The sequence below is a fragment of the Molossus molossus genome, unplaced genomic scaffold (assembly GCF_014108415.1).
Source record: "Molossus molossus isolate mMolMol1 unplaced genomic scaffold, mMolMol1.p scaffold_m16_p_1, whole genome shotgun sequence".
In the NCBI taxonomy this organism is placed as follows: domain Eukaryota; kingdom Metazoa; phylum Chordata; class Mammalia; order Chiroptera; family Molossidae; genus Molossus; species Molossus molossus.
Window position 1 is genome coordinate 101,388,247 of NW_023425344.1, and position 24,579 is coordinate 101,412,825.

Below are 24,579 nucleotides of genomic sequence, written 5' to 3' on the forward strand. Positions count from 1 at the left end.
CAGACATATAGACTAGTGGAACAGAACAGAGTACCAGAAATGGACCCAAGACATTATGCTCAATTAATATTTGGCAAAGGAGGTAAGAGCATAAAATGGAGTAAAGACACCCTCTTTAATAAATGGTGCTGAGAAAATTGGACTGCTACATGCAAAAAATGAAACTAGACCATCAACTTACACCATACACAAAAATAAACTCAAAATGGATAAAAGACTTAAATGTGACCCGTGAATCCATAAAAATTCTAGAAGAAAATGTAGGCAACAAAATTTTGGACATCATACACAGCAGAATTTTCACTGATACATCCCCTAAGGCAATAGAAACAAAGGAAAAAATGAACACATGGGACTACATCAAACTAAAAGGCTTCTGCACAGCAAAAGCAACCATAAAAATGGAAAGGCAACCCACTGTATGGGAGGGCATCACTGCCAATGATACATCAGATAAGGAGTTAATTTCCAAAATATATAGAGCACTCATACAACTCAACAAAAGGAAAAGAACCCAATTTAAAAATGGGCAGAGGAACTAAATACACAATTAAAAAAAAAAAAAAAGAGTGCTGAGTAAAGTCCTGGCTGGTTTTGCTCAGTGGTTAGAGCAACAGCGCAAGGGTTTGATTCCCAGTCAAGGGCACATATCTTGCTTGCAGGTTCGATCCCAGCCCCAGGTGGGGTCATGTGGGAGGCAACCAATCGGTGTTTCTCACAATGATGTTTCTCTCTCTCTCTTTCTCTCTCTCTCTCTCTCCCCCCTCCCCCCTTCTACTCTATCTAAAAAAATCAACAGAAAAATATCCTCCGGTGAGGATTAACCACAAAAAGGAGTGCTGAGTAAAGATGTGTTCTGCTGTTTCTGCAGAAGTTCAGTGGTAACCCCTGCTATTCTCTGGTTAGTCTTGTTTAGTTTATTTGCCAATTACTTTCTACCTTCTAAATCTTCTTGGTAGAGTTGCTTACATTTTTTCAATTCCATTTTATGACAATCTTGAAAAGTTTTCCGTTTGAAAAATTCAGATTCCAGATCTTTATTTCTGAGTTCCAACTGACTCTTATTGATACTCTATTAACTACTCTGATTTTTTTTTAGATGCTCTTTTGTGTCTGGAAAAAGAGACTGACACCCTGGTTGCTTTGGCTCAGTGGTTAAAGCAGTGGCCTTTGGACCAGAGTCTCGGGTTTGATTCCCAGTCAAGGGCACGTGCCTGGGTTGTAGGTTTGATACCAGGCCCTCAGGGCATGTGCAGGAAGCAATCAATTGATGTCTCTCTCTCACATTGATGTTTCTCTCTCTCCCTTCCTCTCCTCCTTCTACTCTCTCTAGAAGTCAATGGAAAAGTATCCTTGGGTGAAGATTAACAACAAAAATTTTTTTAACAAAATAAAAATTGATTGACTTCCCTCAATTTTTCTACTACATCCTGTCTTGCATTTGTCTTCTTTTCTGTGTTGACATTTGCACTAATGATGCAAAAGCAATGTTGACTAAAATACTAACCTCTTATAAATCAAGGCAGGGTCACCAACTGTACGAGTAGTCGCTGACTTTTTTTTACTGCCAATTGCTCACAGAAAAAAAGCCAGATTCACTTAAAAATGTTTTTAATAAAGCAGAAAAAAAAATGAATTCTATTAAATCTTGACCCTTAAGATACCTTTTAATGTTCTGTGTGACAAAATAGCAAGTCTACAAAAAGTACTTCTGCTGCCTTCTAAGTATGATGGTTGCCTTTAGGAAAAAGCACTTGTGCATATTTGCAAGCTAAATAAGCCACTTTACCACAGAACTTCAAAAAACAACTTCATTGTTACTTCAAAAACAAATTACAAACTATGATTATTCAGATTGTGTATTTGTTAGATATTTTCCTAAAAATGAATGAAATGAGCCTATCACTTCAAGGAAAATAACTGGAAATATTTGTTGCCAAGAGTAAAATTGGAGGATTGCCCCGCCAGTGTGGCTCAGTGGATTGAGTGTTGTCCCAGGGACTAAAAGGTCCTGGTTCGATCCCTGGTTGGTCAGGGCACATGCAGGGGGCATGCAGGAGGCAACCAGTTGATGTTTCTGTCTAACATTGATGTTTCCTCTCTCTCCCCCTTCCTCTCTCTCTAAAAAAAAAAATCAATGAACACATTTAAAGGCCCTGGACGGTTTGGCTCAGAGGTCAGAGCATCGGCCTGCGGTCCAGAGAGACCCGGGTTCAGTTCCCACTAAGGGCACGTTACCTCGGTTGCAGTTTGTCCCCGGCCCTGGTTGGTCATGTGGGTGGCAGCCAATAGATGTGTCCCTTTCACGTCGATGTTTCTCTCTCTCTCTCTCTCTCTCTCTCTGTTCCTCTCTCCCCCTCCCACTCTACCTGAACAAAAAATGGAAAAATGTCCTCAGGTGAGGATAAAAAAAAAAAAATTTTAAAGAAAAAAGATTCGAGGATTAACAAGAACAACAACAAGAAAAAACACCAGACATTCAAATTAACACACCCTCACCTATGTATTCTCTTTTTAGCAATACTTAGAAAAATTGATTTTAATATAAAGATTTTAAAAATATTTAGGAGAAATCAGTTCATATCAATCTGAATTAAATCATTTCCTTTAACAACTTATTGTCCTGATGTCTTAATTACAATAAAGTGAACATTTTAACAATATTTGCTAACAACAAAATAGATATGAGATTTTATTAAATATATATTTTTATTATTGGCATTTCAGAGGGTCCCCATTTGTTTCCCACTTGTCCCTCCTCTCTACTCATCCCCTACCCCACCCCAGGCCTTCACATTATTGTCTGTGTCTATGGGCTATGCATATAAGTATATAAATTCTTTGGTTAATCTCTTCCCATCCCTTGCCCCTGAGATCTGTCCGTCTGTTCCATGCCTCCAAGCCCCTGGACCTATTTTGTTAGTTTATTCTGTTCATTAGATTCCACATATAAGTGAAATCACGTAGTATTTGTCTTTCATTGATTGGCTTATTTCACTTAGCATAATAATCTCCAGGTACATCCATGCTGTCTCAAAGGGTAAGGGATCCTTCTTTTATACAGCTGCATAGTATTCCATTTTATAAATGTACTACAGATTATTTGTTGTTGTTTCAATGCTCACCCGAGTATATTTTTCTATTCATCTTCAGATAGAGAGAGAGGGAGGGAGGGAGGAAGCAGAAGAGGGAGGGAGAAAGGGAGAGAGAGAGAAACAGCAATGTGACAGGGACACCCTGACCGGTTGCCTCCCACATGACCCCAACCAGGTCTGGGGATGAACCACAGCCGAGGTACATAACCTTGACAGAAATCGAATCCGCAACTCTTTGATCCACAGGCTGATACTCTAACTGCTGAGCCAAACCGAACAGGGATACCACAGCTTTTTTTATCCACTCATCTATTGATGGACACGGGCTATTTCCAGATCTTAGCTATTGTAAATAATGCTGCTATGAACTTAGCAGTGCACATATTCTTTCTGAGTGGTGTTTCAGGATTCCTAGAGGTAGGACTGCTGGGTCAAATGGCAGTTTCCATTTTTAATTTTTTGAGGAAACTCCATGCTGTTTTCCATAGTGGCTGCACCAGTCTGCGTTCCCACCAGTAGTGTATTAGGGTGTCCTTTTCTCCACATCCTCACCAGCACTCGTTGTTTGTTGACTTACTGATGGCAGCCCTCTGACAAGTGTGAGGTGATACCTCATTATAGTTTTCATTTGCATCTCTCTGATGATTACTGACATTGAGCATTTTTTTGTATAACTATTGGCCATCTGTATGTCCTCTTTGGAGAAGTGTCTATTCGGGTCTTTTGCCCATTTTTAAAATAGGATTGTCTCCCTTTTGTTGAGTTGCATGAGTTCTTTATATATTTTGGAAATTAACCCCATATCAAATGTATCATTGGCAAATATGTTCTCCCATACAGCAGGTTCCCTTTTTATTTTGATGATGGTTTCTTTTGCTGTGCAGAAGCTTTTTATTTTGATGTAGTCCCATTTGTTTATTTTTTCCTTTGTTCCTCTTGCCCTCTAGGAGATGTAGTAGAGAAAATTCTGCTCCACAAAATGTCTTAGATTTTTATGCCTATGTTTTCTTCTAGGATTTTTATAGTTTCATGACTTACATTTAAATCTTTTATCTAGAGACTTCCGGTCAAGATGGCGGCGTAGGTAAACGCAGTATCGCGTCCTCCCACAACCACATCCAAGTTACAACAAAACTACAGAACAACCACCATTCAAAACCGCCTGAAATCAAGCTGAATGGAAGTCCTACAACTACGAAATTAAAGAAGCTGCATCGAGACTGGTAGGAGGGGCGGCGCGACGGGCTGGTCCCACACCCACGTGTGGCAGATAAAAATCAGGAGGACACCTCGGCTGGGAAGGTCCTTCCTGAGGACTGAGGGGTCCCCGTCCCACACTAGGTGCCCTGGTCAGGGTTCCAGTGCCAGGAAAAGAAGTCCAATAACTTCTGGCTGGAAAAAACAGCAGGAACTGAGGCTCAGGGAGGCTGAAGCGGCTGGAGCCCCAGGCAGCTCCTTAAAGGGCCCGCGCACGGACTTATTGGACTCTCTCCCTCTAAGCTTGGAGGGGAGGCAGCTCCAGGGGCACCAGAGACATACGGGGAAGAACTGAGCTGTTTGGCACTGGAGCGAGGGCTGGAGAGGGGGCTTTCTCCGGGACAAACGTGCTGTCGGAGGCCTTTGTTCCTTTGGTGAGCCCTTCCAGGGGGCGGCAGACAACCACCATATCTGGGTCTCCAGCAACCTGGCTCACACTGGTAGCCCCGCCCTGCTGACTCCCTGAGGCCCCGCCCCACCCAACTTTCAGGCCCACCCAAGCTGTTGGCACTTGCTTAACCATAGGATTGGCCTGACTTGGATCCTGCATCAGGTTTTCCTAAATTTTCTCAAACGAGCAGCATCTGGTCTCAGCTAGCCCCATACAGCTCGTTAAGTAATACACAGAAACAAACAAAGGGAGGCAGCCAAAATGAGGAGACAAAGAAACAGGTCCCAAATGAAAGAACAGAACAAAACCCCAAGAAAAGAACTAAGCGAAATGGAGATAAGCAACCTAACAGATGCTGAGTTCAAAATACTGCTTATAAGGATGCTCAATGAACTCAGTGAGGGCCTCAAGAGCATAAAAAAGGACCAGTCAGAAATGATCAATGCACAGTTAGAAACGAAGGAGGCTTTAACTGAAATAAAGAATAATTTACACAGGTTCAATAATAGAGTACGTTCGGTTGCAGTTTGTCCCCGGCCCTGGTTGGTCGTGCGGTGGCAGCCACTCGATGTGTCCCTTCACGTCGATGTTTCTCTTTGTGTGTCTCTTCCTCTCTCTCCCTCCCACTCTATCTGTACAAAAAATGGGAAAATGTCCTCGGGTGAGGATAAAAAAAAATAAAAAATAATAGAGTACGTAAATCCAAGGAGCAAACCATCGATTTGGAATATAAGGAAGCAAAAAACGCCCAATCAGAACAGCAAAAAGAAAAAAGAATCCAAAACAATGAGGATAGTGTAAGGAGCCTCTGGGACAACTTCAAGCATGCCAACATTCGCATCTTGGGGGTGCCAGAAGGAGAAGAGAGAGAACAAGAAATTGAAAACCTGTTTGAAACAATAATGGCAGAAAATTTTCCTAACTTGGTGAAGGAAACAGACATACAAGTCCAGGAAGCACAGAGTCCCAAACAAGATGAACCCCAAGAGGCCCACACCAAGACACATCATCATCAAAATGCAAAACGTTCAAGACAAAGAGAGAATCTTAAAAGCAGCAAGAGAAAGGCAGCTAGTTACCTACAAGGGAGTTCCCATAAGGCTGTCAGCTGATTTCTCAAAAGAAACTTTGCAGGCCAGAAGGGAGTGGCAAGAAATATTCAGAGTGATGGAAAGCAAGAACCTACAACCAAGATTACTCTATCCTGCAAAGCTGTCATTTAGAATCGATGGCCATATAAAGACTTTCCCAGACAAGAAAAAGTTAAAGGAGTTCATCACCACCAAACCGTTATTATATGAAATGATGAAGTGTCTTTTTGAAGAAAAAGCTAAAAAATATGAACAAACAAAATGGCAATGAATACATATCTATCAACAATGGAATCTACAAACAAAATGAACAGATAGAACAGAAACATTCTCATAGATACAGAGAACATTTTGTTGGTTGCCAGATGGGAGGGGGTTTGGGAGAATGGGTGAAAAAGGTGAAGAGATTAAGAAGTACAAATTGGTTGCTAAACTGACAAACCTCAAAGGGAAAGGGGCTGGGGGGGTGGGAAGAAATAAATCAAAGAACTTATATGCATAACCAATGGACACAGACAATAGTGTGGGAAAAGGCGGGAGGGAGGCGGGAGTGGGGAGGAGGGGGTCAATGGGGGAAAAAATGTGGAACATCTGTAATACATTCTACATTCAACAATAAAGATTAAAAAATAAAATAAAAATAAAACTTTTATCTATTTTGAGCTTATTCTTATGTATGGTATAAATTGGTGGTCAAGTTTCATCTTTATGCATGTGCCTGTCCAATTTCCTCCGCACCATTTGTTAAAGAAAATTAGAACTTTTTTTAAAGGAAATTGAAGAACTAACTCAGAAATAAACTAATAAAAATATCAGAGTTGCAGGGCTGGAAGTCAGAAATAAGCTCTACTAAAAACCATCAGAACTGTCACTTTGGATATAGTCTAGTTCAAACTCATTCTTTTATAGAGGATAAAAGAGTTAAAAGGTTGGTTAAAATATAGAATGAGGAACAGAATCAAGTTTCCAGACTCCTTGTACAGTCCATGTTAATTTTTAGAGCTTTATGTGCCAGGTACTGGGCAGGCACTGGAGATATAAGAATAAACAAGAAAAACCTAGACCTGCTTTCTTAGAGACCAGCATTTAATATCAAACAGGTGTAGTGATGTTACAGAGGAAATATACAGTATTCCATGGGAGCCTTTTTTTTTCTTTTTCTTTTTTTTTTTTATCCTCACCCGAGGACATTTTTCCATTTTTTGTTCAGATAGAACCGGAGGGAGAGAGAGGAAGAGAGAGATAGAGAAACATCGATGTGAAGGGACACAACGAGTGGCTGCCACCCACACGACCAAGCAGGGCCGGGGACAAACTGCAACCGAGGTACATGCCCTTAGCAGGAACCGAACCCGGGTCTCTCTGGACCGCAGGCTGACGCTCCAACCGCTGAGCCAAACCGGCCAGGGCCCATGGGAGCCTTTAACAGGGTGTAAACTGACCTGGTAAGACAGGGAAAAGTTCTCTATGGAAGTAACCTTCTTATTACTATGTAATCAACCAACATTCTCATCATTCCCTCCTCCACTAAAGACTCTCACATTTAGCTCACTAATTCACTATTCCTATCATTATTCTTGGTGATGTCAACATTCACTCAGCTAATTCCCCCAAAACCCATGCCCCTCAGTTGCTTGACCTCCTGAACTAAAACAATTTTTTCCATTTTTCTTCACCAGTCTAAATCTGCCATGGTCATTACTAGTAATTACACCATGTTCAAAAATGTAGATTTCAAAAATCCCACCTTCCTCCCTGGCCAGTGTGGCTCAGCTGGTTGGCATTGTCCAGTGCACCAAAAGGTTGCCAGTTTGATTCCCAGTCAGGGTACATGCCCAGGTTGCGGGCTCAGTCCCTCATAGGAGATGTGCAGGAGGAAGTCAATCGATGTTTTGCTCTCATATAAATGTGTGTGTCTCTCTCTCCCTTCCTCTGTCTAAAATGAATAGAAGCATATATTTTTTAATCTTAAAAATAAAAAAAACTTTAACAAAAATTCCCACATTCCATCTCTGCAGTTTACTTACTCTAGTACCTCAATTTCAACTATCCTTTGATATTACGAAACTTTCCACCCATTAATCCTCCTAGTTTTTTTACTATCCGTGTCCCAAATGAGATGTGCTGTAAGTACATCACATCACATCATCACATGATGATGTAAATACACATCAGATTCCAAAGACTTAGTTAAAAAAAAAAAGAACATAAAATATCTCATGAATAAATTATGTTGAAATAATTATATTCTGGATGCACCGGTTTAAATAAATTATGTTATTAAAATTAATTTCAACCTGTGTCTTCAAACTTTTTTTTTTTTTAATCCTCACCCAAGGACATTTTTTCCATTTTTTGTTCAGATAGAGTGGGAGGGAGAGAAAGGAAGAGAGAGGGAGAGAAACATCGATGTGAAAGGGACACATCGAGTGGTTGCCACCCACACGGGGACAAACTGCAACTGAGGTACGTGCCCTTAGCGGGAACAGAACCCAGGTCTCTCTGGACCGCAGGCCGATGCTCAAACAGCTGAGCCAAACTGGCCCGGGCAGAAAGTCTTTAAATTACATATGTAGCTCACATTATCTTTCTATTAGACAGTGTTAATCTATTCTATGATAATTCCTAAATGTTGATCTCCAACTTTGACTCTTTTTTTTTTTTTTTTTTTTTTTTTATTTTAAGATATGCTTTTATTGATTTTTTTTTTTTTTATTTTTTTTTTTTTATTTTTATTATTTTTTTTTTTCCACATCTTTATTGTTGGATGTAAAATGTATTACAGATGTTCCACAGTTTTCCCCCATTGACCCCCTCCTCCCCACTCCCGCCCCCCTCCCACCTTTTCCCATACTATTGTCCGTGTCCATTGGTTATGCCTATAAGTTCTTTGGTTTATTTATTCCCACCCCCCCAACCCCTTTCCCTTTGAGGTTTGTCAGTCTAGCAATGAATTTGTGCTTCTTAATCCCTTCACCTTTTTCATCCATTCCCCCAACCCCTTTCCCAACTGGCAACCAACAAAATATTCTCTGTATCTATGAGAATGTTCCTGTTCTTCCTGTTCATTTTGTTTGTAGATTCCATTGTTGATAGATATGTATTCATTGCCATTTTGTTTGTTCCTACATTTTATCTTTTTCTTTAAAAAGACCCTTCATCATTTCATATAATAACGGTTTGGTAGTAATGAACTCCTTTAGCTTTTTCTTGTCTGGGAAAGTTTTTATATGTCCATCGATTCTAAATGACAGCTTTGCAGGATAGAGTAATTTTGGTTGAAGGTTCTTGGTTTTCATCACTCTGAATATTTCTTGCCACTCCCTTCTGGCCTGCAAAGTTTCTTTTGAGAAATCAGCTGACAGCCTAATGGGAACTCCCTTGTAGGTAACTAGCTGCCTTTCTCTTGCTGCTTTTAGGATTCTCTCTTTGTCTTGAACCTTTTGCATTTTGATGATGATGTGTCTTGGTGTGGGCCTCTTGGGGTTCATCTTGTTTGGGACTCTCTGTGCTTCCTGGACTTGTATGTCTGTTTCCTTCACCAAGTTAGGAAAGTTTTCTGCCATTATTGTTTCAAACAGGTTTTCGATTTCTTGTTCTCTCTCTTCTCCTTCCGGCACCCCCAAGATGCGAATGTTGGCACGCTTGAAGTTGTCCCAGAGGCTCCTTACACTATCCTCATTTTTTTGGATTCTTTTTTCTTTTTGCTGTTCTGGTTGGGCGTTTTTTGCTTCCTTATATTCCAAATCGATGGTTTGCTCCTTGGATTTACGTACTCTATTATTGAAGCTATGTAATTATTCTTTATTTCAGTTAAAGCCTCCTTCGTTTCTAACTGTGCAGCGATCGTTTCTGACTGGTACTTTTTTATGCTCTTGAGGCCCTCACTGAGTTCATTGAGCATCCTTATAAGCAGTATTTTGAACTCAGCATCTGTTAGGTTGCTTATCTCCATTTCGCTTAGTTCTTTTCTTGGGGTTTTGTTCTGTTCTTTCATTTGGGACCTGTTTCTTGTATCCTCATTTTGCTGCCTCCCTGTGTTTGTTTCTGTGTATTACTTAACGAGAGGTATGGGGCTCGCTGAGACCCGATGCTGCTCGTTTGAAAGAATTTAGGAAAAACCTGAAGCAGGATCCAAGACAGGCCAATCCTATGGTTAAGCAAGTAGCAACAGCTTGGGTGAGCCTAAAAGTTGGGTGGGGCGGGGCCTCAGGGAGTCAGCAGGGCGGGGCTACCAGTGTGAGCCAGGTTGCTGGAGTCCCAGATATGGCCACTGTCTGCCGCCCCAGGGAAGGGCTCACCAAAGGAACAAAGGCCTCTGACAGCACGTTTGTCCCCGAGAAAGCCCCCTCTCCAGCCCTCGCTCCAGTGCCAAACAGCTCAGTTCCTCCCTGTATTTCTCTGGTGCCCCTGGAGCTGCCTCCCCTCCGAGCTTAGAGGGAGAGAGTCCGACAAGTCCGTGCGCGGGCCCTTTAAGGAGCTGCCTGTGGCTCCAGCCAGGTCAGCTTCCCTGAGCCTCAGTTCCCGCTGGTTTTTCCAGCCAGAAGTTATGGGGACTTCTCTTCCTGGCACTGGAAACCTGAGCGGAGCACCTGGTGTGGGACGGGGACCCCTCAGTCCTCAGGAAGGACCTTCCCAGCCTCGGGAGCCTCCTGATTTTTATCCGCCACACTTGGGTGTGGGACCAGCCCGTCGTGCTGCCGCCGTGCCGCTGCCGCCACCCCTCGCGCCGCCGCCCCTCCTACCAGTCTGGATGTAGCTGCCTTTTTTTTTTAATTCCGTAGTTGTAGGACTTCCATTCAGCTTGATTTCAGGCGGTTTTGGATGATGGTTGTTCTGTAGTTTTGTTGTAACTTGGATGTGGTTGTGGGAGAACGCGATACTGCGATTCCCTACGCCGCCATCTTGACCGGAAGTCCAACTTTGACTCTTCCCTAAACTGCAGAATGACTATCTGGCCTATCTATTTGGTTATCTAATCATTATCTCCTACTTAACATGTAAACAACAGTACTCTTTTTTTAACTCTAATAGTATTTTTACCTAACCTAATGTATCCAAAGTATTATTTCAAATGTGAATAAACAATGACCAATGAGATATTTTATATACTTTTTCATAGCAAGCCTTGGAAATTTAGTGTTCAGTTTTTATTTACAGCACATCTGGAATCAAACATAAAATTTTCACTGGATATAACATAACTGTACTCTTGATATCCTCCCACCCATGTGCTATTATGTACTGACATATTTTTTTAAAAAAAATGTAGCCCTGGCTGGTGTGGCTCACTGGATTGCAGTGTCATCTATACATCAAAAGGAGGCAGTGTTCCAATCCCGGTCAGGGCACATACCCAGGTAACTGACTAGGGAGGCAACCAAACAATGCTTCTCTCTCTCTCCCTCAAATCAATGTTTTTAAAAATTTAAGCTAGGAGTTATCCTTAGATTCCTTTTTTCTTTCTTTCTTTTTTTCTTTTCTTTTCTTTTTTTTAAGTTTTTTTTCTTACTGATTTTACAGAGAGGAAGAGGGAGAGAGAGAAACATCATTGAGAGAGAACATCGATTGGCCGCCTCCTGCATGCCCTCACTGGGGATTGGGCCCACAATCTGGGCATGTGCCCTGACCGAGAATCAAACCGGCGAACTCTTGGTGCATGGGTCAATGCTCAACCACCGAGCCATACCAGCTGGCTCCTCTTTTCTTAATACCCCACTTCCAATCCACCAATAAGCTGTTCACCTCTGCCTTAAAAATACCCAACCTCATCCTGGCCAGGTAGTTCATCTTCCTGGAGTGTTGTCCCGATATGCCATGGTTGTGGGTTTGATCTTTGGTCAGAGCACATACAAAGAATCAACCAATGGCCCTAGTCAGTTTGGCTCAGCGGTTAGTTCGTCAGCCCTCAGTCCAGAGACCTGGGTTCGGTTCCGCTAAGGGCACGTACCTCGGTTGCAGTTTGGCCCCGGTTGAGGTTGTGCGGGAGGCAGCCACTAGATGTGCCCCTTTCACATCGATGTTTCTCTCTCTCTTCCTCTCTCTCCCTCCCACTCTATCTGAACAAAAATGGAAAAATGTCCTCAGGTGAGGATGAAAAAAAAAAAAAAGAATCAACCAATGAATGCATAAATAAGTGAAACAACAAATCAATGGGGAAAACAAAAACAAAAACACCCAACCTCTCTCAATTCTTCACCCCACTAGTAAAATACAAGCAATTGTCATTTCCTGTCTGGACTACAACAATTTTTGCCTTCCCTTCACTATGTTTTCCACCCAGTAGCATGAATGATTCTTTTAAAAAATAAATCACCCAACTGGTGTGGCTCAGTGGTTGAGTGCTGACCCATGCACCAAAAAGCATAATGTTAGTGGGTTGTTGTTTTTTTAAATCCTCACCCAAGCATATTTTTCCATTGATGTTTAGATAGAGTGGAAGGGAGGGAAGGAAGGTGAGAGAGAGGCAGGGAAGTGAGGGGGGGGGGAGAAAAACATCAATGTGAAAGAGACATATGGATGGGATGCCTCCTGAACAACCCCAACTGGGGCCAGGGATTGAACCTGCAACCCAGGTATATGCCCTTAACCAGAACCAAACCCGAGACCCTTCTGGCTGAGGGCTGATGCGCCGCTGAGCCAAACCAGCCAGGGCTGTGCATGATGTTTTGCTCTTACACTGATGTTTCTCTCTTTAAAAATCAATAAAAATAAAATTTAAAAGCTCAACACTTTCCTTTAAAATAAAAAAACAAAATAAATCAAGTACTCTAATGATAACCACATTCAGAATAGAACTTAACCTTTCTTTAAGGCCTTCAGACCTACAAGGCCCCACATAATTCAGCAAGAGTAGAAAGACAGGAGCTATACTATATAGGGCTTCTTAGGCCTCATTGTGAGACTGTGTGAATGACTTTTAAGCAGGGGAGTGACATGATCAGATTTCTATTTTGAAAATACCACTGGAGCCACAGTGTGGAAAATGAGGATGTGATCGGATGGAGATGTGTGGTGATGTAAAAGACGAGAGAAGCTATATATAGCAATCCTCTAAGCTTCATAATGGTGAACCAAAATAGACAAATTTAAAACATATTTTAGAATAATCAACAGGACCTGTTAGATGAATTGGGGAGATGGACGGACAGGGAGGAACAATGGAGGAATCAAGAATGACGGCCAGATTTCTATTAAGGAAGTGAGTGAATAATAGCAAAAGAAAATGGGGAAAGGTGAAGTTCAGTTTCTAACATCCTAAGTCTGAAGCACCTGTGATTCAAAACAAGCAGAGGCATTGCCCTGGCAGGTTTGGCTCAGTAGTTAGAGTGTTGGCCTGCGTACCAGAGAGTCCTGGGTTCGGTTCCTGCTAAGGGCACATAACTCAGTTGCAATTTGTCCCTGGCCCTGGTTGGGGTCATGTGGGTGGCAACTGGTGGATGTGTCTCTCGCACATTGATGTTTCTCTCTCTCTCTTCTCCCCCTTCCCTCTTGCTCTGTGTGAGGATAAATACAAAAATGTCCTCGGGTGAGGATAAAAAAAAAAAATCAATGGAAAAAATATCCTGGGGTGTGGATTAACAAAAAAAGAAAAAAGCAGTTAAGCCCTGGCCAGTGCGGCTCAGATGGTTGGGCATCATTCCATGTACTGAAAGGTTGTCGGTTCGATTCCCAGTCAGGGTACATGTCTGGCTTACAGGCTAGATCCCCACTGGGGAGCACACAGGAGGTGGCCAATCATGTTTCACTGTCACATCGATGTTTCTTTCTTTCTTTCCTCCCTCCCTCTCTCCCTTCCTTTTTCTCTCCCTCTCTCTCTCTCTCTCTCTTCCTCCCTCCCTCCCTCTGTTCCTTTCTCTAAAAATCAATTAAAGCCTTGGCTGGTTTGGCTCAGCAGTTAGAGCATCAAGGGCACATACCTGGGTTTCAAGTTCAATTCCCAGCCCGTGCAGGAGGTAAACAACTGATGTGTCTTTCCCATCGATATTTCTCTCTCTCTCTCTCCTCTCCCTCCCTTCCACTCTATCTAAAAATTAATGGAAAAAAAAAGTCCTTGGGTGAGGATTAAAAATAAATGTAAAATCTTTAAAAAATAAAAGCAGTTAAGAATATCCAACTCTGCATCTTACATATTATGCTTCATTTAAGGTCCGAATAAGAATACAATTCATGCCCTGGCCAGTTTGGCTCAGCGGTTGGAGCATTGGCCTGTGGACCAGAGTCTCGGGTTCGGTTCCCGCTAGGGGCATGTACCAAAAAAAAAAGAATACAATTCACATTTGACTTGATAATTAGATAATCTCATAAAACTGTGAGGTTTCTGAAGTTTTTTTTTAGTTTTTAAAATATACTATGACTGAGATACTTTCTTCCTTAGTATAAATATGAGTTTACCAAATATACAGCAAAAAGTTTAGATACGTTATTTAAAGGTTGCACGTAGTCATGATTTTACAAGGGACGTGCATTGTCTAAGCTGTATATACTTCTACAATGTTTAAAATTTATGCAATTATCTCATTTTATATTACTCTGGAAATCAGAGGGAATGTTAAGCTTATATATAAAGAGAAAAAATAAGCTCCAAGCCTTAATGTCTATCAATTCACACTGAAATTCTGAGTCTATGTCCATGTATGGGATTCCCTCATTACATTGCAGTACAGTGACAGAAACTCAAAATTATCTGAGTGCAAACTTACAAAATTATATATATCACAACAAAATATCATTATAAACCACTCCTAGATGTACATCCACAAAAGAACTGAAAATAGGCACTCAAATACTGTACATAAATACGCACAGCAGTACTATTCACAATAACCAAAAGGTAAAAACAACCCACATGTTCATCAACAGATAAATGGATAAATAAAATGTGGTATATACATACAGTAGTGAAAGAGTCAGATAAAAAAGCCACATATTTTATGATTCTATTTATAAGAAATACATAAAATAGGTAAATTCACAGTGACAGAAAGTAAATCAGTGGATATCAGGTGCTAGGGCATAGGGACGGAAATGAACTGCTAATGGGTTGGAATTTTTTTTGAGTGATAAAAGTGTTTTGGAACTAGACCTAGGTGGTGGTCACACAACACTGTGACCATACTAAATACCACTGAACTATATACTCTACAATGGTTGGCTTTATATTATATGAATTATAACTCAAAAAAATTCCATATTAAGCAAGTAATACAGTTATATATATATTTTTTAATAATGGTTTTGTGATTTTTATTATTGATGTTATTTATTTTTTTTAATCCTCACCCGAGGACATTTTTGCATTTGCCTTCAGATAGAGGGGGAGGGAGAGAGGGAGGAAGAGAGAAAGAAACATCGATGTGAGAGAGACACATCAAGTGGTCACCACCCACACGACCCCAACCAGGGCCAGGGACAAACTGCAACCGAGGTACGTGCCCTTAGCGGGAACCGAACCCGGGACTCTCTGGTCCACGGGCCGATGCTCTAACCGCTGAGCCAAGCAGTCCAGGGCTACAGTTATATTTTAATCGATCTGTGACAGGAATCACTTACAATATAAGTTGTAAATTTAAATATATTACTGTTTTCCCTGGCCAGTGTGGCCCAGTGGATTGAGGATCGTCCCATGGACTGAGAGGTCCCAGCTTGATTCCCGGTCAGGGCACATGCCCGGGTTGCAGGCTCCATCTCCAGTAGGAGGTGTACAGGAGGCAGCAATCAATGTTTCTCTCTCACATGGATGTTTCTATCTCTCTCTCTCTCCCTTCCTTTCTCTCTAAAAAAATCAATAGACACATTTTTTTAAATCCCTTATTTTTTCGCATAGTGTCTTATTAAATATTAAGGTCTATAAAGTTTGTACTTCTGGAGTTTGACTATTATATCTTCTAAAATCAAACCATAACTTCAGTAAAAATTATAATCAACATAAAAAGACATTAGAGACGGAGGAGTGAGGGGGGAGATGAGATAAACCAAAGAACTTATATGCACGTATGCGTAACCAATGGACATAGGCAACAATGCTTAGGGAAGTGGGGGGGGGGGATGTCTGGGGGTCAAAAGGAGAAACATCTTTAACAAAAATAAATTAATTAAGGTTATTCTAATGGCCATAGATCAGTTATACAATTGCCAAATACCTCTTTTCCACTATAAGGAGTATTAGCATTCTTCAGTTGTCAGAACCAACTGGAGAAAACAGAAGCAAACAAGAGGAATTAGAAAAGTGTCCTTACTCTAAGAGATTATTTCAACAATTTTCTAAAAAGAACCTCTCTAAACACAAACTTGCCAAAACTGAAGCTCTAAACATACCAGGAGTACATCAAAGTACCACATGTAAAGCTCTTATTAAAGTTACAAAAGAAATAGTTTTATAACAAACTCTCTTTTAATTTTAATACAAGTTTTCCAATGACATACAGCCCTAAAGAATATTCAGTATTCTTGAGAATATGATTAGTAAGAACTTATATAATCTTCCATCCTTATGAATTAGTTCACAAGAACTAATACACAAGGTCAGATCCTTCCTGCTTGACAGCAACATCAATACGCAGGTTATGACATGGTATGGGTCAATCTAACAACTACCTGAGGATCTTCCATAAAATTATCTAAAACTCTGTCTTGTTTTGTTTTTGTATTGACATACTATAACTCTGGTGTTTCATGTGTACAACATAATGATTTAATATTTGTATACACTGCAAAACAATCATAATAAATGTGGTTAACATCCATCACAAGACATAGTTACATTTTTTTCTTGCAGTAAGAACCTTTAATATCTACTCTCTTAGCAACTTTCAACTGTACAATACAGTATCATTAACAGTCACCATGCTGTACATTACTAAAATCCTGTTTAATTCATTAAATTCCCAACCTATATCTCTAATTTTACTAGCCACTGTTTTACTCCAAAGTGAAATTGTAAAAATTCTACCATTTCCAATCTTCCCTAATATCCTAAATCATGTTTACTATTTTACCTGAATCTAGTTTTGTGTAGAAATCAAAATGTTTCAAAACATTTTGTTTTGTTAACTTCTGTTTTACAAATTTTCTAATCACAATTGCAAAGCTGAATCAGAATAGGAAAAACAGGCAAGGATGCACATAAAGGAAAAGGGTCCACTCAGCTCAGTGAATCACTAGCCTATGACTCCTATAATTTCTATAATTCAACACTTAAAAGCGCCAAAGCTACCATCCTCAAATTACAAACATACCTGTTCTCATATTTGCAACCCGGAACTCAGAAGAAACAATGGTAAAATAGTTGTTAGTTTCCCAGACATGCCCAACAAGAATCTATTAACTCCATGACATTTATAAACTACTTTGAGTTCTAGACTCATTCACATCTAGAGACAGTGTGACATGGAAAAAGCACAGCCATGGAAGCCTGTCAGAGTTGAGCAGAAATCCTGACTGCCAATTACTAACTATATGATCAAACAAAATTCATTCAACTTTTCTGAGTCCTAAATTCCTGGATCTTTAAAGAGAATACTGCCTATCATGGAGAGTTTTTGTAAGGATTACGGATAATACAAATCAAGCCCTGGCCGGTTTGGCTCAGCAGTTGGAGTGTCGGCCTGCGGACCAGAGTCCCAGGTGCAGTTCCCACTAGGGACACGTACCAAAAAATAAATAAATAAAAGATAATACTAATCAACCAGCAGAGACTGACAAAGTAGGTACTCAATAAATAAAAACAATTATGTATATTACCCTCCTCCCTTCTCTGTTACCCTCTTTGTACCACCCTTTTTTATCCCCTATCCTACGGTAAGCATCCTACTCAGTATTCATTAAATAGAACTTAGAATACACTGTCCTGGCTGGTTTGGCTTAGCGGCTGGAGTGTCAGCCTGCGGACCAAAGAGTCGAGGGTTCGATTCTGGTCAAGGGCACATACCTCAGTTGTGGTTCAGTCCCAGGCCCTGGTCAGGTCAATGAGGGAGGCAACCAGTCAATGTGTCTCTCTCACATAGATGTTTCTCTCTCCCCCACCACCCCACTCTGTCTGAAAATAAATGGAAAAATATCCTCGGGTGAGGATTTTAAAAAAAAGAATATACAATCAGAAAATCTGGATTTGATTCCAGGCGTTATCTTTTATGATATGGACATTTAGGCGAGGTATTTTATGTCTCTCAACCTTGAATTGCTCATGTTAAATAAATAAATAAAACAAGTATTCTAATAATTGACTTCATTTATAAATTGGCATACATTGTACAGTACCAGAAATGTTAGCTTTTACCTATTCTGAAGTACTCCTGCTCAAAAATTACCTGCCCTCCAAGATCAAGTGTGCATAATGAGCAAATGAGTATAAGCTAACATTATAGGAGGAAGAAAACAAGCTCAATAAACTAGGTAGCTCACTGATGAGTTCTCCTTTATACTCCCAACCTTTAGAATAGACTTGTTAACCAAAATAAAGCTCTTATTCTGGGAATTCCACGCCAAAAAAATCTAATTTAAATTTAAAAGTTTAGCTGTATGAAAGACTTTTCTGTCCTTACCCAATCTAGCAATTTGCATGCTGAGAAACCTTTCTTAAAGCAGTTTCTACTCCTTTTAGCTTAGCTCACTTCCTATTCCCCAAAATAGTTCCCATGATAAAGGCAATGTGGACCCTAAAGTAGAGCAAAGAGAACTGGCTAGATGACTAAGTGTGTTCAAGTTGAGGAGTGACCGTCCTTGATGTATCTACTAAAAAAAATTCAAACTGGTCATATATCAACCAAAAGATGGAAAAAGGCAAACATTTTTCTTTGTCTCTATATAAGAAACACTTCCTATTTTAATTATTTTCCTGTAACAATTTTAAAAACCCTGTCTTATTTGAGAGAATGTACTTTTTGGAGAAGTTTTGCTATTAATAATACAATTTAGCAATTAAAGTCAATAGGACTTGCCCGGCCGGTGTGGCTCAGTGGTTGAGCGGTAACCCATTAACCAAGAGGTCACCAGTTCGATTTCCGGTCAGACCACATGCCCAGGCTGGGCCCGATACCCAGAGGGGTGCATGCAGGAGGCAGCCAATCGATGTTCTCTCTCATCGATGTTTCTCTCTCTCTCTCCCTTTCCTTTCCTCTCTAAAATTAATTTTTAAAAAATTAAAAATAAATAAATAAAGTCAATAGGACTCAAAACAGTAAGAAAGTACTCGAGGACTCAACTGCACTATAGCCAAAAGAACTTGTCAACTAAACACCTTAGTCTAACTGGATTGTACTTCCAAACTGTAGGACCAACAACAAAATGAAAACTGAATTCTCAGGATAAAAATTACCCAGGCGCCCTGGCCAGTTTGGCTCAGCTGTTAGAGCGTTGGCCTGCAGTCCAGAGAAACCCGGGTTTGGTTCCCGCTAAGCACACGTACCTCAGTCGCAGTTTGTCCCCGGCCCTGGTTGGGTCGTGTGGGAGGCAGCCACTCAATGTGTCCCTTTCACGTCGATGTTTCTCTATCTCTCTCTCCCTCTCTTTCCCTCCCACAATGTCCTCAGGTGACGACATAAAAATAAATAAATAGATAGATAGATAGATAGATAGATAAAAAATAAAAATCACCCAGGCAATAACTTAGTAAGAAATTCTCAAAACAGGCCTGGCCAGTTTGGCTCAGTAGTTAGAGCGTTGGCCTAAAGACCAGAGAGTCCCAGGTTTGGTTCCCACTAAAAGCACGTACCTCAGCTGCAGTTTGTCCTTGTTCCCGGTCCCAGTTGGGCAACCACTCAATGTATCTCTCACATCGATGTTTCTCTCTCTCTCTCCCTTCCTCTCTCTCCCTCCCACTCTATCTGTACAAAAAATGGAAAAATACCCTCGGGTGAGGATTAAAAAAAAAAAAAAAAGAAAGAAATTCTCAAAACATATTCAAATGGGCCCTGGCTAGTGTTCTCAATGGTTAGAGCATCAGTCCTCGCACCAAAGAGTCTTGGATTTGATTCTCGATCAAGGGCACGTACCTGGGTTGCAGGTTTCATCCCCATCCCAATCCAGGTTATGAGGCAGGCAACCAATTTATGTGTCTCTCTCACATCGAGGTTTCTCTTTCTCTCCCCTCCCTCACTCTCTCCCAATGTCTCTGAAAATAAATGAAAATATCCTTGGGTGAGGATTAAAAAATAAAAACACATTAAGTGTATTTCTAGTACACTTGGTTCCCTTTCACAGCACCAAAGTTTGCAGTACAATGCATCACAAAGTCAACTACCACATCAACTTCCACAGTTTTCATTATCTTCTAAGCCTGTCCGGGCATAGGACTGCACCTTGTGTATCACGTAGTCCAAAGGTTAAAGGCTACTAAAATAAACATCTTTTCCCCCCAGAAAGATCCAAATACCTCAGTAATGTAAAGTTTCAGACCAAAAAAAAATTGGAGCCACTGGTGGTGGCTCTTGGCACCATGGTACTAATAGTACTAACATGTTTAAAAGAGACTACATGAGAAATAATACAAATTATCTTAATTAGGATATTACCAGTAAGTCTAAAAGTGCTTCAAAGTTTCATGATGGTAGCAGAAGGTGAAAAGGAAAGCAGTCAGGGAGAGAAGAAAAAAAAAAAGCTTTACAGCAGACAACTACCTGAAAAAGAAATAGTCACCAGACAGGTTAAAACATGTTTGCATTTGCCAATACTTAGTAGTTACCACACCATGTATTTGTCAGATTTCCCAACATGCAAAACAAAAAGAAGCCACGCTTTGCGAAGCACTTATCTGCTGACTTCTACAAAGAAATGACTTCTGGGATGGGGGCAATTTAACTTCCTGCACTCCCCCTTTTGACTTTTAACATCATTAAAACCTTCAGCAAATTGAGATTCACCTCAATTTTAAGGCTTTTCACGTTAAGTTGAATAAGAGTTGTATATTTGCAATATCAATTAACTACAAGATCACTTTTCTGTTTGAAAACTATATCCACACTTCTTGAGCTTAGAATATTTTTAAAAGGCTAAATATAAAATTTGTAAAAACAAGAAACACAGTGGACATGGCAGGCATTCAACAAGTTTATTAGTAAAATTCCTAAAGTAAAAGATTTAAAAGAATTATGAGATAAATTCCTGGTAATGCTACTGAAGACACAATGTTACTAATATGGAAATTGAGAAATATTCCAAATATTCTGAAAACAATGTCCTTCTAAAAATGAGGAGCCTGGCCAGTGTGGCTCAGTGGATTAAGCGTGGTCACATGGACTAAGAGGTCCCTTTGTTTATTTTATTTATTTATTTATTTATTTAATAATTTTTAAATCCTCACCCAAAGGATATTTTTCTGTGTATCAGATAGAGAGGGAGGGAGGGGGCAGCGGGAGAGAGGGAGAGGGAGACACATCCACTGGTTGCTTCCCGCATAACCCCAAGCAGGGCTGGGACCTAACCACAACCGAGGTTAGTGCCCTTGACTGGAATGGAACCCACAACTCATTGGTCCCCTGGCTGATGCTCTAACCACTGAGCAAAACTGGCCAGGGCCTGAGAGGTCCCCCTTTAGATTCCACATAGAGCACATGCCCAGGTTGCAGGCAGGATTGGGGGGGCGGGGTGCATGAGGCAGCCAATGGATGTTTCTGTCTCACATCGATGTTTCTAGCTCTCCTTTTCTGTCTCTAAAAAAGTCAATAAAAACATTTTAAAAATAAGGAAGAAAAGCATTTATCAAAACAGAAACTATCGGTTCTTTAATAATGATAATCACATGGGAAGCTTTCTACGGATACTTTAGTTCTGAATTGCAATAACCCTAATGTTTCAAAGCATGTGTTGGTCCTGCCTTACCACTAACAAGCGACTTTTTGGTGCCATTATATTGATACAAAGTATTCTGGGTTTTTTTGTGTTTTTTTCCTGTGTTTGTTTTTTTTTTTTTTTTTTTTTGCTTCTAATACAAACTGTTGGTTTATGCAAAGATCTACAAACCAAACTACCACACCATAATTCACTTTCAATTATAAAAATAAAAACAAACAAGCATCTGACATAGTTACGGCACCCCCCAAACTTTACTAATAAATCTACAATAAATACCTATGGCTCTACGATTACACATGTTCGGTAATCGACTGTTTGGCGTCATAGTCGATACATTTACTTAAGTTGTAAAGAGAGAAACCATAAAATAAGCAACTGGCGATTACACCATTCTATTTTAAGTCATTTATGAAGCCAACAGTTCGGTAACTTTTGTGGAAGAGAGTATTTAAGCCATTTTTCCAAGTAGTTAAAAATCACTTGTGTTTTATAATCACAAAAGCCCTAACAACCTCTAGACAGACGTGATGGAGGGGCGGAAGTGAAAATGATGGGAGGGGAAAAACCCGACCTGAAAACGGACAGGCAGGCACATATACAAACCTTCAATTAAAGGAATTTTCAGATTAACTTCTCTTAGACGCCCTCCCTCATTTCCCACTGGCTTCCTCCTCTCCTCGGGGAGGTCTGTGTAATTGTGACTCATGACAAATTTTTTAAAATAAATAAATAAAAGACACACCCTCTGGACTGAACTGACATAATCGCCCCCACCCTACCCTCCCCCGACACACACCCCGCTTTTCCTCTCCCTCCTGCTGCCCCTCCCTGCGCCTCGTCCCTGCCCTCGCCGCTCCTCTCGCGGTCCGAGACCCGTCTGCGAGCGGAGGCAGCGGGGCTGCAGCCGGGTCTCCCGACAGGAGCCCAGCGGAGCGCAGGCTGGGAGGGCAGCGCAGGGGGCTCCGGGCCGCGGCGGGCTCCCCGCTCCCTCGCCCATTTTCTTCTCCCCGTCTATCGGTTTCAGCCACCACAGACACTTCCTGTATCGCAGCCCGACTCCCTCAGCCCGGCCATTTGCCCCTGGCTGGTGCTCGGGGCTGGGACTGAGGCGGCCGCTGAGGTCAGGGCAGTTCCCCACCCCGCCCAGTGTGGGCTGGTCACTCCGGCGGCCCGACCGGCCAGCGCCCGGCCGCGCGCCTCACCTGTATGTAGTTGTTTTCACAGTAGTCCGCCACCCGGGTCAGGTTCTGGTAACTCTCTATCAGCGCCCTCTTGCCGGACGGAATCTCCTCCTCTAGTAACATCTGCAGCTCTGCCATTTTCCACCCCTCCGCATCGCTTCCTCTCGCGTTAAAGAGACAGAGGCAGCAAAGTCCGCGGAGACTCGAGCACCTCGCAGCCCGGATACAAACCGCCTACTCGCCCTCCCGCCTGGTATTGTGGGACTACACCTCCTCCTCTTCCTCCTCGCTGTCTCCACCCCCTCCACCCCCTCCGCGCAGCCGCCTCAGGCTCCTTCTCTCGCGAGCCTTCAGCCTGCGCCTTCTCCTCCCCCACCGCAGGATTTTTTTTTTTTTCCTTTGGCAAGTTCTTCTGGGAAATGTAGTTTCTCAAGGGCCAGGTTTCCGGTCAAAAGCTCGGGAGTCCGGGGAGCTTCGGGAAGAGAACCCGGAGGAACTTAATCTAAAGTCCACTGGGGGGCGAAGGGGCGGCAGGGAGAGGGGTTTAAGGGCGAAGTCTCCTAAAAGCTCCTGAAGGAGGCGCCACAGGGAGACTCCAGAGACTCAAACGTCTCCCGAGAAGGCTGTGAAACAGCGGAACTTTCAACATGGAACCTACCTCACACCCTACTCCAAAATTTACTCAGGACAGATCATAGGTCTAAATATAAAAGATAAGCCAATAAAGTTTCTACAAGAAAGCATACAGTAATTTCACAAGCTTGTGGGAGGCAGAATTTTCTAAACTAAAATACAATAAGTGTTAACCAAAGAAAGAGAAGGAAAGAAAAGAAAGAAAGAAAGAAAAATTCATAAATGGCTTTTTAATAAGAAGAAAACAGCCTGGCCAGTGTGGCTCATTGGATTCAGCATTATCCCAGGGACTGAGAAGGTCCCACCCAGTTCGATTCCCGTCAGGGCACAGGCCCGGGTTGCGGGCTCCATCCCCACTAGGGGGCGTGCAGGAGATGTTTCTCACATGGATGTTTCTCCCTTCTATTTCTATTTTTGTTTGTTTGTTTTTCTTTTCTTTTTCTTTTTTTTTTCTTTTTTGTGGTATGTGCCCCTAGCAGGAACTGAACCCGGGACTCTCTGGTCCACAGGCCGACGCTCAACCGCTGAGCCAAACTGGCCAGGGCTCCCTTCTATCTCTAAAAAAATTAAATTAAAAGATAAGCCATTTTTTTCCTATTGCTGCTGTAACAAATTTAGAGACAACATAAATTTATCTTACAGATCAGGAGATCAGAAGTCTCAGTTGGCTAAAATGAATGTGTAAATAGGACTTGGTTCCTTCTGGAGACTCGGAGAATACATTTCCTTGCCTTCTTCAGCTTGTAAAGCCTACATGCATTCCTTGGTTCATGGTTCCATCAAGTGAGCAGCAGAGTAATTTCAAATCTCTGATTCTGCTTCTGACATCAAATCTTCTCTCTGACTCTATCATCCTTCTGTCTTATAAGAACCCTATGATTACATAGTTTTCACCTAGATAATCCAGGATAATCTCCCTATCTCAAAATCCTTCATTTACATCGGCAAAGTTCCTTTTGCCATGTAAAGTAATATACTCAGTTTCCAGGAATTAAAATATGGACATCTTTGGAGGGCCCACTAGTCAGCCTACTCTAGCCATCATTAAAATTAAAATATTTTGGCCTTGCCGGTGCGCCTCAGTGGTTGAGCATTTACCCATGCACCAAGAGATTGCCAGTTGGATTCCTGGATTCCCCATC

General features: G+C 41.4%; 1 protein-coding gene across 8 annotated transcripts in view; it reads right to left on the reverse strand.

Annotated features, from left to right (window-relative positions):
- Positions 1-23,107, reverse strand: part of ABI1 (abl interactor 1) — a 134,498-nt gene extending 111,391 nt beyond the window's left edge. For 7 of the 8 annotated variants that reach the window (XM_036257600.1, XM_036257598.1, XM_036257596.1 and 4 more), the window contains exon 1: positions 22,826-23,081. In XM_036257600.1, coding sequence (XP_036113493.1) covers positions 22,826-22,942 — 117 coding nt within the window. In that variant the 5' untranslated portion in view covers positions 22,943-23,081. Of the gene's footprint in view, positions 1-22,825 lie in introns of all 8 variants that reach the window. The other variant, XM_036257597.1, reaches the window with a different exon arrangement.
- Positions 23,108-24,579: the final 1,472 nt, after the last annotated feature.